We start from the raw sequence: 19,608 nt of genomic DNA on the forward strand, positions 1-19,608 counted from the left end.
AGTGTTATGCGAAAGTGGAAATTTTTTCTAAATGTTTGCAAATTGTGTAACTGAGGTGAGCCATGGGTACCAGCCCAGTATTCACCAGTCAGATGTGGGGAAACTACTCCAGGCTGGCAGGCGCACTTGTTGTTATTGTTAATGCTCAGGGTGTATTCGATCTGGAGCTGGTGCTTCTTCCCACCTCTTGACAGCATCACACTAGTGTGTACGGCTGTCTCTGTACATATGTTTGAAGCAGTTTTACAAAATAGTTTGTTAGTAAAAAATTAAAATTCAGTTGTAAAAGATGAGTAATAGTTATTCATATCTACAAGATGAAACAATGTCCTTGCATTCTTGGGATAGTTGCTGCTCCAATACCAATGCTGAATAAGACCGTATTGCCACTGAAGTGTGGGTATGATTGTGCAGTCTGGAAAATATCAGTTATCGACACCTAATATTAGTCGTGGCAAAAGTTCCTGGAAAGGGACTAAACCTTGTTGTCTGCCAATGATTGGTGGATATGGATATGCAGAACAGTTAAAAACTAGACTGGCTTCCCAAATGATGCTCACTATAGGCCTAGTTGTAAGGGTGTCCTTTTCAGTCATTCTTAATCTATTTAAACAATCATTCTTCCAGCACTCCACAAGGGACTGGAAAGAATGAAACCCTAACATGGGTTACCATGCCAAGTACGCTCTTGCACACACCTTATGGTTTGCACGGTACACATGTAAGACTTGAAAGAGATGATTCTTGTTGACTATGTAAACTGAATCTTGAAATGAACTTCTACTGTGTCTGAATTTCTTGATATAGTGAAGGGGGTTGCTAAAAAATAGAAGAAGAATTTTCTGCCATCCATAGCTGCACTTGACACCCAAATCAATTGTAAATGTGTAAAATATTGTTGTTTGGAGTTGCTCCTATTTGAACTTCAGAGGTTGCAGCTACAGAATACTGTGTAAAACATCGTAGATATTTCTCCCACTTGTGATAGAAAATGGCTTTTTATAAAAACTTACAATGTTATGATGGCTTATAGTCATATCTTTTTTGGAAATGTTCCGTAATTACTTTACAAACAAAATATGTCTCCATATATTATTATTGTACAATATTTGTAATGGAAAAGTCATGTTTCATTTTTGTTTATTGCAGTATTGAAACTGAGTATCTTAAGTTATTAGTTTGGTGTCCCCTCTTTGTTTGTGTAGTACTGATAATACACGTTACGGTATTCTATTGTAAGTGTGGAAGTATGATCAATTGACAATTCTGAAACCTGTATGTCATGTTCTAGGTTGTGTTTCGTTCATCCACAAGTATGGTATATCTGTTTATCCAGATGAGCTCAGAAATGTGGGACTTTGACATACATGGTGATCTGTACTTTGAGAAAGCTGTTAATGGTTTTCTTGCTGATCTCTTTCAGAAGTGGAAGGTTGGTATTTTTTCTGGTGTTTGTTGCTTCTCCTTTATTTTACATGGTTGTCTGATAAAAGTAATTTTGTTTTGCAGAAGAACGGGAGCAATCATGAAGTTACAATTGTGCTCTTTTCACGTACATTTTACAGAGCTAATAGTCTTGAAGAGTTCCCGTCATATATGAATGAATGTTTGCAGCAGGATTATAAGGGGAGATTTTATGAAGACTTCTACAGGTTTGCCTTTTAATTTTATATGTAAAAAGTACCTATGTGTATTTAATCCCTTAAATCCTTTTTGATTACACAAAATACACTGATAAGACAAAACATTATAACATTATAATAATCTCTGGAATGCTGTACAGCAACGATTCTGTATTGTGGGGTTTAGACAAGTCTGTGGTAGGTTTCCGGTGGTATGTGGCACCAGGTGTCTCTACACAGGTGATACAATTCCCTTAAATTACAAGCTGGTGATTTGTGGGCATGAAGCTGGTGGCCAGTAGTGTCTCAGATGTGTTCTGTCGGATCCAGATCAGGTGAATTACAGTGCCCAGACATCAGTGTGACTTCACTGTCATTCTCCTCAAACCACTGTAGCACAATTCTGATTTTGTGACATGGTCAGTTATCATGTTGGAAGTTGCCATCACTGTTGGGGAAGACCTCACGAATGAAAGGTTGAAAGTGATCCACGATGAAGTTCACTTTTGTCCACAACTGTCATAGTGCCTTTGATTATCAACTTAGGTCTCAAAGACACCCCGGGGAATGTTCCCATACAATAATATTGCTCTCACTGGCGTATGTCTGTGATGCAGTGCATGTTTTGAGGCAGCTGTTTGCTTGGTTGATGACCTGGCATATCAAGAAACATGATTCATCTGACCGTGTGATATGTTTCCACCAATCCACAATCCAATCTCTGATGATGGTGTGCCCACTGCAATTGTAATTGATGATGTTGTTGTGGCAGTGTTAGAAAATGGAACCTTTATTCCATATCATTACATAATTGACAAGTTCAGTTTTGGATTTGGAAATGTTTGTGGTAGAGGGTGATTGGATGCCCTTCCTGTCACCTCCTCCCCTCACCCCCTTCAACCCTTTGTGGATGAAATTTATGCATCCCGACTTTCAGTGTCTACTATTATCCCACATTAAAGTGTGTTACATTTTCTGAATTGTGCAACTGAGGCGGAATATGGGTGCCAATTTGACACTCACCTAGTTGGATGTGGCAAACTGGCTAAAATGCACATCCAAGGTGGCCAGTGCACCGGGACGCATCATTAATCTGCTGGGGTTGGTGCTCCCCACCAAGTCACAGAAGACGCATACTAATGTAAATGGTTATTCAGGCAGGTTCAACAATCAGTAAGATGAAATTTATTGAATCAGTGACTTACTAGTACACATCTCCCCTGGTAACTTCAGTGAGATGAAGTTGTTCGTCACTCGATTATTAATAGGACATAATCTGGTGATTTTTAATTGTGTGCTTTGGAAAGAGGGGCCTTCCTTATGTACAGTGGCAACACATGCAAAATTATATGAATGTGCTACAATGTGGTGCCCTTGAGCCTTTTGAGTTACAAGGGTTAGTAATGTAATTATCACTGGTGGTTTAATATTCTGAGGAATCAAATAAAATGGGAAAAAGGTTGGCGACAGCGGAAATGAAACGTGGGTTGGTGAATTGGCAATCTGTTGTTTAGATTACCCGGACACGCTGCTGTCACGGCAGCGGCACCTTGTAAATTCCACTTACGGTACGCTTGCTCAGTATGCTACATCCAGTTTCAAAGAAAAATACCGATCTGGTGCCATGAGCACTGCTGGAAGAGCTGACTTCACATTAGAGCATGCACAGTAGTAAACATACAACTGGGCTGCTTCTCTCAGTTGATCATAGTGGGGCTGACTATCATTTCAGCACTTAACACTGGTTTCTAGTTACCATGGAGAGAGAATGCTACAATACATGCTTTTGTCCTTTTTATTTGTGTACCAGTATGCATTTGAAGAGGAATGGTGTAATTTTAGTGCAATTTCCAGATCTCATTTGAAGAGAAACAGCATAATTTTGGTGCAATTTCTGTCTCAAATTTGAAGTGAAATGGTGTAATTTTAGTGCAATATTTAAGGTGTGCTGTAGTTCATGATAACCAATCACTACTGATTATGTAGTGTTTGTGGACCATGGATATCAGTAAGCCTTATTTTTAACATTTCGTACAATTTATATAGAGACAGGGCAGAAGGTTGTTTATCTGCAGATAGGCCCTCTGCTTTTTCATATGAGGATTGTTAAGACTTGGGAAATATCTATCACATTTCTAAGGGATTAGGGAATGCTATTTTTGTGGATTTTCAAGTCGGTTTCAATTTTCTGTTGAACGGCTAACTACTCATTGTCTGCTGTGTTTCCCTTTTACTAATAAGCGTCTTCTGTGGTCATTCTAGAAATATGGATCATAATATGGTAGTACATTTTTGTTTTTTATGGATTACAGTTGTTTGCAGTTCTACAAACTACTGCTTTTTCCTCCATTGCTAGCTGAGGTTGAAGTCGAAAGAAATTTGGTTGTACATTCACTCTTGGCTGTTTTTTGCCTTATTCGAAACTACATTTTTATGTTGTATTGCAAACATATTATGTACATCCTAACAGGCATTCCCAAGTGGCCTCCACATGAAGTTTAGAATAATACAGCTCAGCGTTCATAAAACTGTGTAACATATAAAGTTTAACAATAGCTGTGGATCATATAATATTATAGCTAAATATATTAACATACAGGTTAAAAACAGTTCTGCAAGTGTGCAGAAAATGAGGCAAATAGTTCAAAAAATTTGGCTAAATGCAAAAATAAAGTCTTTTTATGCCAGAAACCAAGTGGGGAGCTATACAAAGTACACCTTAATTTTATAAAAGTTGTGAATAATAACACCAGTTTCTGCTGTTACCTAGGTTGGATGTCATACATGTACAGTCATAGAAAAAAAGGAAGAAACCCCCCAAAGAAAGATTGCAATTTTAAAAGGTAAACCAACACTGAACACAATCACAAATTACATCCAGTGAAATAAAAAACATCAGTTCTGTCCAAGACACTGTGTTGCATACAGAAGAAATGAAACTGCTTGGAAAAGGTCTGACATACAATGTCGGTACATGAATACTTGAAAAATACATAGAAAACCTCTTAGTTGAGTCAGAAAACATTCTCATATAGGAAACAGAAACAAAACAAGTCAGGTAAATGTTGGTCTGACAAGAGACCTGGTAAAGCTATTACGTTGAAAATATAATAATAACTTAGAAGAAAGGAAACACAGGAAACTAAAACAGTACAGACACCATAACATTTAAGAAACTACAGCAACCTAACACTACCATATATATCAGATAAAGGAAACACAGTGATCCTCATGGATAAAGAGTAATACATCAATTAGACACAAGAGTTCATCACAAAAAAACACAGAAAGAAATTGAACATACACTGGAAGACAATGAAAAAAGAAAACTTTTACAGACAAATCACAGTGCACCTTCGTTCCAATGCCAACCAAAGTTTCATAAGAAACAGATCCCAGTCAGAGCTGTTGTGAATTACGGAAATGCTCCGACATACCCACATTCAAGACACATGTTGAAAATCTTATCACGAAACTACAGAGGATAGAACTATAAAAAACACTACACAATTGATTCAACAGTAATGTAAGAAAAGACAAACAATTTCAAATATCAGCTATTGAATTAACAGGGCTTGATATCACCAAGAAATTAATCATTTTGTGTGTGTATAGATCTCCCAGTGGTAGCGTGGACACTTTTTTCAATAAGTTAACAGAAGTTCTAGGTAAAATCCCAAGTACAAAGTTCAACATAATTCTGTGTGAGGACATTAACATCAACACTAACATCATATATGAATCCAGCAGCACCTTCATAAACATCCTTCAAAGTTTTGTCATGTCCCTATTGGTCAATAGTGCAACAAGGGTTACCACGACGACTTCATCAGTAATTGACAATGTGGCCACAAATATGGACAGGGAAAAATGTGATGTAGCTGTAAAAGATCTCTGACTATCAGACCATCTCTGTCAAATAACAACAGTAAAGTCAGGCATCGAATCATTCCCTAAACTACAAGCCTACAAACGACATCTATCAGAAATCAAAATAAAGATTTTTCAAAAGAACTAGAAAAACAAAGCTGGGATGAAGTGTATAAGGAAACCAATGTGAATATGAAATTCTCTAAATTCTCCACATTGTTTATATTGAACTTTGAAAAGGCATTTCCAAAAGTACGCACATCTGTATCAACATCTCACAAAAACAGATGGATAATAGCAGGTATTAAGAAGTCCTCCCAAACACTTAAACACCTCAGTTCCATGAAAAAGATTCGCAATGATTCAGAATTCTTAAATTACTATCATAGATACAAAAAGATCTATAGAAAGGTGCTGATTGCTGCAAAAAAGTCATTTAATGACAAAATAATATATAATACAGAGAATAAAAGCAAAGTAGTTTGGGATGTTATAAAAAAGGAAACGGGGAGAGGCAAACAAAAGCAGAATAACATACTGCTAAGGGAAGGGGATAAAGTAATAAATGATCCGCACCACTTAGCAAACTATGTAAATGAGCATTTTTCAAGTATTGCAGAGAAGTTACAGCAAAAATTCCCCCAAACAAATATAACACCTGTAAATAACGTTGCACTAAAGACAATGATGTTACTTCCAACCACAGAGAAAGAAGTCAGTAAAACAATTAAAAAACTAAAAAATAAGTCAGTAGGCTTAGATGAAGTACCAGTGTGTGTACTGAAACAATGCATAGGGATTATACAAGGCCCCTTAACAAATATAATAAATGAATCCTTCACATCAGGGACATTTCCAGAGCAGTTAAAACAGGCAAGAGTTGTACCTTTGCTTAAGAAAGGTAATGCAGAAGACAGAGAAAATTACCAGCCCATTTCCCTGCTGACAGCATTCTCAAAAATAATAGAAGCAATTATGAAAGACAGATCAATGAATTACCTGAATAAATACAATCTTTTAAGCAAATCACAGTTTGGTTTCCAAAGTGTCAAAAATACAGTGTCAGCCATAGTAGAATTCACAAAAGTTGTACTTGAAGCTCTTGATGAAGATGAGTGTGTCACAGGCATATTTTTGGATCTTTCAAAGGTGTTTGATACAGCCGATCACACAATTCTATTAAATAAATTAGAAACATTAGGAATAAGAGGGGTTGCTAATGACTGGTTTCGATCATACCTAACAGATAGAGTACAAAGAGTAGAGATGACACATACTTCAAATAAATCTAAACATTTAGTAAAACACTTATCAGAACCAAAATACATTAATATAGGGGTTCCGCATAGCATATTAGGACCAATACTGTTCCTGATATACATCAGTGACTTTCCCAGTAGTGTTACTCAGGTGAAAAAATCCTCTTCGCTGATGACAGCAATATTATAGTCACTAAGAAAACAAGAGAACTCCTTGCCGAGAAAGCAAATGAAACTCTCAAGGAAGTTTATGATTGGTCAACAAGTAATAAAGTGACATTGGACATAAAGAAAACTAATGCCATGAATTTCAGTTTGAAGAGGAAAAATGACAATTTTGAATTAAATGTAGATGGCACCTCTATAGACTGTGTAACAAATGCAAAGTTTCTAGGAATGAATATTGATTCTCAATTGAAGTGGTGTGAACACTCAAAGGTACTTGCAAACAAAATGTCATCAGCGTGTTATGCCCTTAGAATCCTGTCTTCAGTGTGTAACATGCAGTGTCTTTTAGTTACATATTATTCATATGTACACTCAATTCTTAGCTATGGCATTCTTTTTTGGGGAGCAAATGCACAAAACATGAACACAATTTTCAAACTCCAGAAAAGGGCCATAAGAATAATAACCAAAAATACTAGTCGAGCTCATTGTAAAGATCTGTTCAAAATACTGGGTATTTTAACTGCCCAATGTGAATACATTTACCAGTCAGTTGTACACATCAAAAATAACATGGGTAATTAATGCACAAACAGCTCTTTCCATGACCATGCAACAAGAGATAGAATCAACATACATTTACCAAGAAAAAATAAACATAAAACTCAAAACAGCATTTTCTACCAAGGAATAAAACTGTACAATAAATTACCAAAAGAGATCAAAGAAATTGCAAAAATACTCTTATTTAAAAAGGCAGCTAAAAAGTATCTGTTATGCAATACATTTTATAGATTGAAGGATTACTTAGCTAAAACACAGCAGGGGTTTGATAAAAAATGTTATACAAATAAATAATAATAATAATAATAATGATTATAAAATAACCAACATTCCACATAACACCTTCACTTATGTTTTTTTCCTTCTTTTTTCCTTTCTATAAATGCTTACCCCCAAGCTTTGCATAGCACAATACTAACAACTCTTCCTCTTTCTGAGCTCAACATCTCACTCATTATAGAGGGATGAAGACTCAGTTTTTCAGGATAGCAAATGGGAATTTGTGGTACAGTAAATGGCCCAGAGATCACCTGAGTGTGTTATGAGTGAACAGTGTGACATTACATTATTTAATAAGTTATTTGTAAAAAAAAAAAAAAAAAAAAAAAAAAAAAGTACTGTATACCAGGAGTAAATCTAATGATTGTCTCTAACTAGAAGTCTGTAAATATATGTGTACACAAATCAGCTTATTTTGAATTGATCTAAATTTGTAAATACTTTGAGATGTCCTATATCCTTGTAAAAAGAGATCTACAGATGAATAAAGCTACTACTACTACTACTACTACTACTACGTAAAAGATGTGCAGGTTCCAGCCACAGCCACTCTCCTCTCATTGGATGTGGAGAACATGCAATATACCAATAACCAAAACAGTAAACATCATAGAACAAAATCATAAGAGACACACTACACTTCCACATGAGTACAGCAAAGAAACAGTCAAGCTACTAGAGGTAATAACAGACTAGAACTATTTCCATTCTAATAATGTATTCTGTTTACAAAGTGAAGTATTACCTATAGGATCCGTAGAGCCTAGAACCATAGCAAACATATTCATGGACCATGTAGAACAGGTCATATTTAACACAATAGCATCAGATAAGTATAACTTCTTAAACTGGACTAAATGTATAGGTGACTTCTTGTGCTGATAGAAGAGTCAAGTAGTAAAATTGACCAGTCACATACAGACATAAATTCAATTCACGATAAGATAAATTTTACAATAAGAAAAGAGCAAAATAGTTATATTTCTTAGAGGTCACCTTAAAGATTCAGAACAACCAACTGAAACATTTTGCCGTTTCGGAATTTGCTGAAGTGTGAAAGAAACTGTCGTTGTCCATTAGAACAGCTGATATTCTGAATAGTTCATCAGACAAGGGGGTAAATTCATTGAAGTATGAATATGTACACTCTTTTTTTTCTTCTTTGCTGCAACAACTGATTCTCATGGATAATCTGAAATTCTTCCAATCTGCAGACTTTACACATTATGTGTATAATAATCAAGTTTACAATTACACTGTTTTAAATAATACAGTTTGTTATCACATTTTTAGGACCAGCAAACATAGATTCTATCTCAAAGTTTAATGGAAGACTGACTAGCTAGCTACAAAAATTCGCCAGTGTTATATTAAATATTACACTGGGTTAATTGTTGTAAACAGACTATAGTGAATTACAGTTAAAAGCTTAAAGTATTCTGGCCTGTGCTGCTGGAGTTAGTGGTCATGTGAATGTGAAGTGTGCTTGTTTGTGTGAATGAATGGTGTCTGTTTCGCTTTTTCCAATGAAGACTGTGGCCGAAAGCCTTTTAATTGTGTCTGTTTGCATGTTATCTTTATGGTAAGTAGCAGTCTATCTTTTCCTCCATTGTAATTAAAAGTTTTAGAGTGAGCTGACAATTGGGATGGCAAAATACAGGTAAACATTTGTAAATACAAAGGTCACAGTAATTTTTATGTTTTCGTAGTTAAATATGAGGTGTCCAATATAACAACAATTTAGTTACTTCTTTCTTTACTTACAGCCAACCTAATTAATAAAAAGTGTTCCTACCATATATTGGGAGATGAAATGAAATATAGAATTTTGTGATATAGGCAAAACTTATGTATCTGGCTTGGTTATTAGAAAGTTAGATTCATTTACATTTCCTAATAATGCCCTCACCATAAACTGTACATTTTCAACATGTTAACTTGTTTCTGTAGCTTTGAACGCACAAAAGCTTTAAGAACATCATATAGAAATACATTTGTGTTAATATTACATTAAAATATGATGGTAGTAATGTTTGATAAATTACATTGCAATGTTTGTGATTACATTTTTGCGAACTACAGAAGTGCCAGGTAATCTTATTCATTCCTACTAAAATAAGCAGTAAATTTCAGTGTGTAGAACCTTAGTACATAGTTATTGTCTCCACAATATTACCCTAAGGTGATTTTTGCTTGCGTTTGACAGTATTTAGTAAATGAATATTCTATATGTGACGTCAGATATGGCTGAAATCAGCTGTTAGGCTTCACAACACACATTTGATATATATCAAAAACTGACAACAACAGATACAATAATACACCAGGCGTCATATCATCCAAATCCTCACATACAAGACACAAAAACAGGAAGAACACAGTGGAAAAGAAAACAAAATATGATATCAGTGCCATACAAGCACAAATACACACACAGAATATCCAATATTTTCATAAACAAGGCATAAAAAAACCCAAAAATCAACAGTTCAATTAAAAATACTTTCAAAAGCAATAGAAAAAAAGGGTCTATATCAGAAATGAGGAATATACCAACTAAGATTTGATACATGTGATTGAAGATATATAGGTCAGACCAGGAGAACATTAGACGCATGATACAAATAGTATTGAAGTATAGGAAAATCATTCAACATTTGCAGAACATTTACACAAACATCCACGTAAAATTACCACCAGAGTTACAGATGTAGACATCATAAAGATAAACAAAGAAACCCATTCTCACCCTACAAGAAAACTACCACATTCAGAAAACAGTTACAGAAAACAACTCATAAATGATCAGCCCAACCTAGAAAACCACTCACTTTTTAATCTAATCGAGCACTTAATCTGAAAAACCACACACTTTTTAATTTAATCGACCACGTAATATAACATTAAATATAGGCATGACTACATGTAAGACATTTCTAGGGGCAGTTATGGACTCTGACCACAATTTATTGGTAATGAACTGTAGATTAAAACTGAAGGTAAGAAATTAAGGATATGGAACCTGGATAAGTCGAAAGAACCAGAGGTTGGTGACACTTTTAGAGGAAGCATTAGACTGTGATTGACAAGAACAGGGGAAAGGAATATGGTAGAGGAGGAGTGGGTAGCCTTGATATATGAAATTGTGAAGGCAGCAGAGGAAGGAAAAGACAAGGCATAGTAAAAATCAGAGGAGAACATATAAAGCAAATAGACCAGACAAAGGGAATACAAATGTCTAAAAAATGAGATTGATGCGAAGTGCAAAATGGCCAAGCAGGAATGGCTAGAGGACAGATTTAAGTGTTTGGAAGCATATATCAGTAGGGAAAAGAAAGATACTGCCTTCAGGGAGATTAAACATGGCTTTGGAGAAAAGAGGAGCAGCTATATGAATATCAAGAGCCCAGTTGGAAAACCAGTACTAAGCAAAAAAGGAAAGCTGAAAGGTGGGAGGAGTATATAGAGTGTCTACACAAGGGCGATGTACTTGAGGGCAATTTTATTAGAAATGGTAAAGGATATAGATGAAGATTAGATGAGATGAGAGATGTTATTCTGTGAGAGGATTTTGACAGGGCACTGAAAGAACTTAAGTCAAAGCAAGGCCATGGGAGTAGATGACTTCCCATCAGAACTATTGATTGTCTTGGGAGAACCAGCCATGACAAAAAGTTTCCAATCTGTTGTGTAAGATGTATGAGACAGGTGGTGAATATGACCAAACTATCAGTTGAATTAAGTCATGATATACAAAATACTAACATGAATTCTTTACAGAAGATTGGGAAAACTGGCAGAAGCCGACCTTGGGGAAGATCAGTTTGGATTTTTGAGGAATGTAAGAACACACAAGGTAATCAAGTCTCTACAATTCCTCTTAGAAGATAGACTTAGAGTAAGCTTGTGACAATGTTGACTGGAATACTCTCTTTGAATTCTGAAGGTATCAGGGATAAATTACAGGGAGCACAAAGCTATTTACAAACCAGATGACAGTTACGAGTCAAGAGGTATGAAAAGGAAGCACTGATTGAGAAGGGAATGAGACAGGGTTGTAGTCTATCCCTGATGTTCAATCTGGGGGGAAAAAAAGAGTAGGACTCAGTCCAGGAAGAAGAAATAAAAACTTAGATATTTGCTGAGGACATTGTAATTCTGCGATACAGCAAAGGACTTGGAAGAGCAATTGAATGGGTTGGACAGTGCCTTGAAAGGAGGATATAAGATGAATATCACCAAAGCAAAACAAGGATAATGGAATGCAGTCAGATTAAAACAGGTGATACTGAGGGAATTATGTTCGAAAATGAGACACCAAAAGTAGTAGATGAGTTTTACTCTTTGGGGAGCAAAATAATGGATGATGGCTGAAGTAGAGAGGATATAATGTGGAGACTGGCAACGATAAGAAAAGTGTTTGTGAAGAGGAGAAATTTGTCAACATCTCATATGAATTTAAGTGCAAGAAGTCTTTTCTGAAAGTATTTGTGTGAGGTATAACCATGTATGGAAGTGAAACATGGATGATAAAAGGTTTAGACTAGAAGAGAATAGAAGCTTTTGAAATATGTTGTTACAGAAGAATGCTGAGGATTAGATGGGTAGATCACATACCTAATGAGGAGCTACTGAATAGAATTGGGGAGGAAAGATATTGCTGACAAAACCTAACTAGGAGATGGGATTGGTTGACGGGACACCTCCTGAGACATCAAGGGATTTACAATTTAGTACTGGAGGGAAATGGGGGGGGAGGGGGTTAAAAATCATAGAGAGGGACCAAGAGGTGAATACAGTAAACAGATTCAGAAGGATGTAGGTTGCAGTAATTATTTTGAAATTAAGAAGCTTGTACAGGATAAAGTAGCATGGAGAGCTACATCAAACCAGTCTTTGGACTGAAGATCACAACCACCACCACAGTTAGCACAGCCCTACATGTGTCACCCACCTGGATAGCTGTGCATGGTAATGCGCTGTCTCCCAGGATTGGGAGGTGTGCAGGTCTCAGTTTGAATCTACACAGTGGGTTAACAATGAAGGACAATATGCTAGCCAGCCCGAAAGGCGTTATTAGGTGGTTTTCCACAACCCAGTAGGTGAGTACTGGGCTGGTACCCACATCTTCCCCAGATCTAAGGAGCAGTCATATGAAAATGAGACAGGGAAAAAAATAAGTAAATTGTTTATTATTTCAAAAGTAATTACCATAACTGTTAATATATTTATCCCATTCCATTGTGAGACAAGGTGGTATAATTTTTTCATGGAAATGTGTTTATTGTTGCGTACAGAACCACGATTGCACCCGGGTGTGTCCCTCTTCATCCAAAAAGCAACTGATCGCCACAAATGTCTTTCTTCAGGGTTCCAAAAATATAGAAATCTCATGGGGAGAGATTGCACTGTACGAAGGACATGGGATACACTGATTCTGTGCTGGGAGGTGAATAGAAGACTGGTGTGCTTATGTGTTAAGTCTCCTTAAACCCATAATCAGCAACAACATCCACCTACATGCTACATGTCACCCAACCCATTCACTACCAACCCCCCCCCCCCCTCCTCAAAAAGAACCACATCTCACTTTAGCATACATACGCACATACACGCACATATGCGTGAATATGGTATACATTTTCTATCCATACATATATAAAAATAGGTGTATGTATGATGATCCTCATCTCCTCCTAAATTACTAGACTGATTTCAACCAAACTTGATACAGATATCACTTACTGCTCGCTGGAAAGAATCCTTGTGGGGATAAGTACCACCTATCTATCAAAGGGGTGGTGGTGAAAAGCAAGGTAATCCGTGATGTACAAATGCTCATACTTTATTCATCCAGTATTTGAGAATGAGAGCACTTAGTAACTGTCAACAAGCTTAACACACAATTTCAAACCATTATGAAACTTTTTCTACTTGACAATCACCACAAAATGATAAACGGAAAAAAACTTTGTAGGTTAGTACATTTTCGATAATGATGCAGTAAAACTGCCACATGAAGCATGACATTTCAATTTGTTACTTCTGTACTACTAACTGTACATTTCACAGACACTAGCCATATGTACCGCAGGATATACCTGCAAAACCATATCATTGAAGACACACCATGCAGGAGATACAACATAATAAACATTTAGATATGTGAAAATGAAAATGCAGGGTGAAAATTGCTAGAGATACAAATCAAATATCTGTACAAGTAAGTTTGAAATTTGTTAAATATTTGTGAAATATATTTGACATGTTTGTACATGGGCAGAAAGCTCACCCTAAATCCCTGGAAAGATTCCAAACAAACTTGCTACACGTATTAGTTATGATCTGGAAAGAGATACTGGGGTGTAAGAACTGGCAGCCTCCTATTGAGGTTGGGATAATAACATGGAGAGAGAAGGGGGAAGGAGGAGACCGAATGTGATTTACTGCTGCTTCCCACTAGTGAAGTGACACATCCAGAATAAGGGGACAGATTGAGCACCATGCCCAGTTTACTCCTAATATCCCACCCCCATTGTGGCCAGTGCTATCCATCACTGTTGACACCATTACTATATTATATGCGGCATGGTCACCAACACAAAGCAAGGTGATTGTAATATTTTAATGTGTTTGCCTGCATGACCATCTGCCAAAGCAGGTGTTGCAATCATTATTGTCAGGTTTTTCCATCTTATGCTTATTGCAATTAATTAAAGAGTGTTCTACACCAGAAGCATTTCACTTTTATTTACAGAGAATCTTCTGTGGCTATTCTGGAAATATGGATACATAATGAAGTTGAATTTTTTTTTATAGACCGAAAACAGTATTTCTGAATAAAGTGTCATGCAATTTACTAGTGGTGCTTCTGCCTCTTGTTTACATATTCCACGAACCACTGTTTTTTTTCTTCATTCTTAGTGGTGGCTGGTTTCTGCCTCTTGTTTACATATTCCATAAACCAATGTTTTTTCAAAAATGGCTCTGAGCACTATGGGACTTAACTACTGTGGTCATCAGTCCCCTAGAACTTAGAACTACTTAAACCTAACTAACCTAAGGACATCACACACATCCATGCCCGAGGCAGGATTCGAACCTGCGACCGTAGCAGTCGCGCGATTCCGGACTGCGCGCCTAGAACCGCTAGACCACCGCGGCCGGCCAATGTTTTTTGCTTCATTCTTAGTGGTGGCTGAGATCGAAAGAAATTCGGCTGTACATGCAGTCTAGGCAGCTTTTCGCCTATTTTGAAATCGCTTTTTCTCATGCTGCATTGGCATTATTTCCACTTCATATCACTTCATAGAATTTCTCAATTGTGAGAAAAAATTTGGCAGAAGAATAATTATGATTTTTATTTAGGTTACTAAATGCCCTGTAATTTAATTAACAGTTAACAAGGATTAATATCAGATTCCTGCTGACTATTCCAATTCCTACTCTCCCCATTCATCTGCTTCCCAATATATTTATTCTTTAATGAAATTTGTCTTTTTCAAACCAACGGTTCAGTTCATGGAATCAGTACTAGAAATAAGAATAACTTTCACAAAAATTTAAAGACATTTACTTCAGTTCATAAACATATTCACTATTCAGTAACATGCCGGCAGCCATACCAAGTTTTACAGATTCTAAACTTCAGTTTTAGAAGATTCAAAAGGCTTTATTGGTAGCCAGCTCCTTCCACCCCATTGGTGAATTTCTTAGCAGAATAATATTACATAATGTGAATATTGTGTACAATCTGATTTAAGTACAAATGTTTACAGTAATTCAGTCATTGCAAATAAATGCTATAAAATGTTTTTTATTTATTTATTTTTATTTTTTTATTTGATGATGTGTGGCTACAGTAGCCTAAGAATTATCATGTGCACCTAATCATATTGAACATTTAACATTTGGTTACAAGTTTTATATCTGTTTATACATAAAAATTTTAAGTTTTTTTAAAACTAATTACACATCGAGAAGCATAGTTTCATTTGTGATCAGCTGAAGGTACAGTAGCATATCTGTTTGCATTTTGTAAGTATTTATTGTGTATTCTTGTTGTCTGGCATCGTCCATTCCAAGATGATCTCCCCACTGTGGATCAGTTGCAACAAAAAGTACATGTAATCTGATCTAATCTATATAATTAGGTAATTTCAATATAATAGAGGGAAACATTCCACGTGGGAAAAATTATATATAAAAACAAAGATGAGGTGACTTACCGAACGAAAGCGCTGGCAGGTCGATAGACACACAAACAAACACAAACACAAACATAAATGTTTGTTTTTATATATAGTTAGGTAATTTAGTTGTTACCAACCCTTTTATATGTACTGCTGCATAGTTGTCTGATACCTTATTACTTGTTTGGAGAACATCCTTTGCTAATGCTTGCTTTTGGAAGCTTTCAAGTAATATTCAGAATTCTGCAATGCTTTCACACATTTGCATTTGTTTTGCGTTTCCATATAATAAAATAAGCTATATTCCATCAGGTTGTTCTATTGGTCATTCTTTGTCTTTGAAAGTCTGTCAAAAAGTTTCAGTGGCTTCTCATCTGACTGTATATTTGGCTATTCCTTGGTCCATGTGCAATGAAATTACTTAATTGTCTCTATGAAATCCTCAACCCATGTCTTTTCTCACTCCCATTCGTTTGTCTACCTGCCCCTGAACATTAATAGAGAAGTGCTGCTTTCCAATGATTGTAGAGGCACTATCTTTTTGGAGGATTTGCACATTTAAAATCGATATAACACTGGTGTAGGTTATAACTTGCATTATAAGCTGGGTTTTTCACACCCTGTTTCAGATGTGTTTGGAATTTACATTTGAACACGAAATTCAATTTCCCAGGCAAACTGCAAACATTTGTCATCATCTTATTTACTTCATCTAATATCCGTCTGCTTCTCACATGTGTTTTGTTTCTAACGACATCAAAACTGACTATATGCTAAACTGCAACATCCCTTCTTCATTTTTTTTTTTTAAATATCATAGCTGATCTTCATATACACCCTTCAGAATACTTACTGTAAATAAATATGAACAATTTTGTACAGAACTTTTTAACAAACATTTTATAACTGTTACTGAAAAGATGGGGTTGTCAGGTTCGGTAGATGCTGCTATGGATTACCTTAGACCAGACATTTCAAGTAACTTCCATAATATGAATTTGACCCTCACTACCCCAACAGAAATAATGTCCATCATAAAATCTTTAAAATCAAAAACATCTAGTGGGTATGATGAAATATCAACAAAGTTAATTAAAGAATGTGATTCTGAGCTAAGTAACATATTAAGCTATCTGTGTAACCAGTCGTTTATCAGTGGAATATTTCCCGAATGGCTGAAATATGCTGAAGTTAAGCCACTGTTTAAGAAGGGAGATAAAGAAATAGCATCAAATTTCCGTCCAATTTCACTGTTGCCAGCATTCTCAAAAATTTTCGAAAAAGTAATGTACAGTCGTCTTTATAACCATCTTATCTCAAATAACATACTGTCAAAGTCACAGTTTGGATTTCTAAAAGGTTCTGATATTGAGAAGGCTATCTACACTTACAGTGAAAATGTACTTAATTCATTAGACAAAAAATTGCAGGCAACTGGTATATTTTGTGATCTGTCAAAGGCATTTGACTGTGTAAATCACAATATCCTTTTAAGTAAACTAGAATATTATAGTGTAACAGGAAATGCTGCAAAATGGTTCAAATCTTATATCTCTGGCAGGAAACAAAGGGTGTTATTAGGAAAGAGACATGTATCAAGCTATCAGGCATCATCCAACTGGGAACTAATTACATGTGGGGTCCCACAAGGTTCCATTTTGGGGCCCTTACTTTTTCTTGTGTATATCAATGACCTTTCATCAGTAACATTACCAGATGCCAAGTTTGTTTTGTTTGCTGATGATACAAACATTGCAATAAATAGCAAATCAAGTGTAGTCTTAGAAAGATCAGCCAATAAAATATTTGTAGACATTAATCACTGGTTCCTAGCCAATTCTTTGTCACTAAACTTTGAAAAAACACACTACATGCAGTTCAGAACTTGTAAGGGGTGTCCCAAGAGTATATGTCTAACATATGATGACAAGAAGATAGAAGAAGTGGACGGTGTTAAATTCTTGGGATTACAGCTTGATAATAAATTCAACTGGGAGGAGCACACCACAGAACTGCTGAAGCGTCTTAACAAATCTCTGTTTGCAATGCGAATTTTGTCAGACATAGGGGATATAAAAATGAAAAAGCTGGCATACTATGCTTACTTTCATTCCATAATGTCATATGGGATTATTTTCTGGGGTAATTCATCAAGCCAAGCTAAAGTTTTCCGGGCACAAAAACGTGCAGTAAGAATTATATGTGGTGTGAACTCAAGAACATCCTGCAGAAGCCTGTTTAGGGAACTAGGGATACTAACTACAGCTTCCCAATATATTTATTCCTTAATGAAATTTGTCATTAAAAATATATCACTTTTTCAAACCAACAGCTCAATTCATGGAATCAATACTAGAAATAAGAATAATCTTCACAAGGATTTAAAGTCACTTAGTCTTGTACAAAAAGGTGTGCATTATTCAGGAACACACATTTTCAATAACTTGCCAACAGCCATAAAAAGCTTAACAACCAATGAAATTCAGTTTAAGAGAAGCCTAAAGGATTTATTGGTGGCCAACTCCTTCTACTCCATTGATGAATTTCTGAGGAAAACCAACTGATTTGTATATAAGTACAACATAACTTCTGCACAATTTCAGTGCAGTAATGTGTTCACTGAAAATTTGTGTGTGTGTGTGTGTGTGTGTGTGTGTGTGTGTGTGTAAGTATAATCTAACTTCTGCACCATTTCAGTGCAGTAATGTGTTCATTGTAAATAAGTATTACAGTAGTTGTATTACATGTTTCTTACCTTATAAATAAATATAAAACTTTTTTATTTTAAATTCAGTGCAATAGTATTTGTAAAATGACTCTTAGTGTTCATTAAAAAATGACGATCATTCCACTTGGGACCTGTGGAATGGTACATTAGCTTATTTGTTTTAGTTTAAATATTTGTCATGTATTGTTGTTTTTCTGACATGTTCCACATCCTGGAGGACCTCCTCACTACGGATCAATTGGAATGAAAGTAAATCTAATCTAATCTAATCACTACTTCCACATTTTCTTTATTGAGTCCTTCCACCTTTTATCAAAATTCTGCTAAAGTTGACGGTAGTTCATGTGCAAAATGAAGATTGTTCAGGTAGACTCTATTGATGTTTAATCCATTTTCATATCCGTTTAGTAGTTTTAAATCTATTCCAAAGCTGCAAACTCTAGTTTTGGTAAAATAGTGGCACCTTCTTAGCTACTGCAGAAGGTTGTTGATTTGCTGTTTCTGAAAGTTTTCTTACTTCTGTGGTTAAAGTATATGTAGCTGAAACATCAGAAAGAAAATATCATGGAATGCAGCTAGTGTGTGCTGAGCATCCATGTGGTGAGCTGTTTGTTCTACATTTGGCATTGAGATTGCCCTCTGTGGAGTTAGGTTGAAACCATTTATGCAGGTGGACTGTTGGTTATATTATGTAGGGGTTTGAACCAAAAGTACTTCCTGCTTGTGTTCTATAGTGTAATAGTATTTCATATTACTTCACTTGCGAAGGTATTTATTTTTTGTCAGCAGTCTTCTGATTACTTTTACGCCCCCCCCCCCCCCCCCCCCCCCCCCCATGAACCATGGACCTTGCCGTTGGTGGGGAGGCTTGTGTGCCTCAACGATACAGATAGCCGTACTGTAGGTTCAACCACAACGGAGGGGTA

The 19,608-nt window shown here is 36.0% G+C and overlaps 1 protein-coding gene across 7 annotated transcripts in view; it reads left to right on the forward strand.

The window, feature by feature from the left end:
* The window catches only part of LOC124615696 (GATOR complex protein Iml1), a 597,731-nt gene that overhangs the window by 38,943 nt on the left and 539,180 nt on the right, over positions 1 to 19,608 (forward strand). For all 7 annotated transcript variants that reach the window (XM_047143737.1, XM_047143755.1, XM_047143765.1 and 4 more), the window contains 2 exons: positions 1,292 to 1,432; positions 1,510 to 1,652. In XM_047143737.1, coding sequence (XP_046999693.1) covers positions 1,292 to 1,432; positions 1,510 to 1,652 — 284 coding nt within the window. The remainder of the gene's footprint in view (positions 1 to 1,291; positions 1,433 to 1,509; positions 1,653 to 19,608) is intronic.

This window comes from Schistocerca americana, chromosome 1, assembly GCF_021461395.2.
Source record: "Schistocerca americana isolate TAMUIC-IGC-003095 chromosome 1, iqSchAmer2.1, whole genome shotgun sequence".
In the NCBI taxonomy this organism is placed as follows: domain Eukaryota; kingdom Metazoa; phylum Arthropoda; class Insecta; order Orthoptera; family Acrididae; genus Schistocerca; species Schistocerca americana.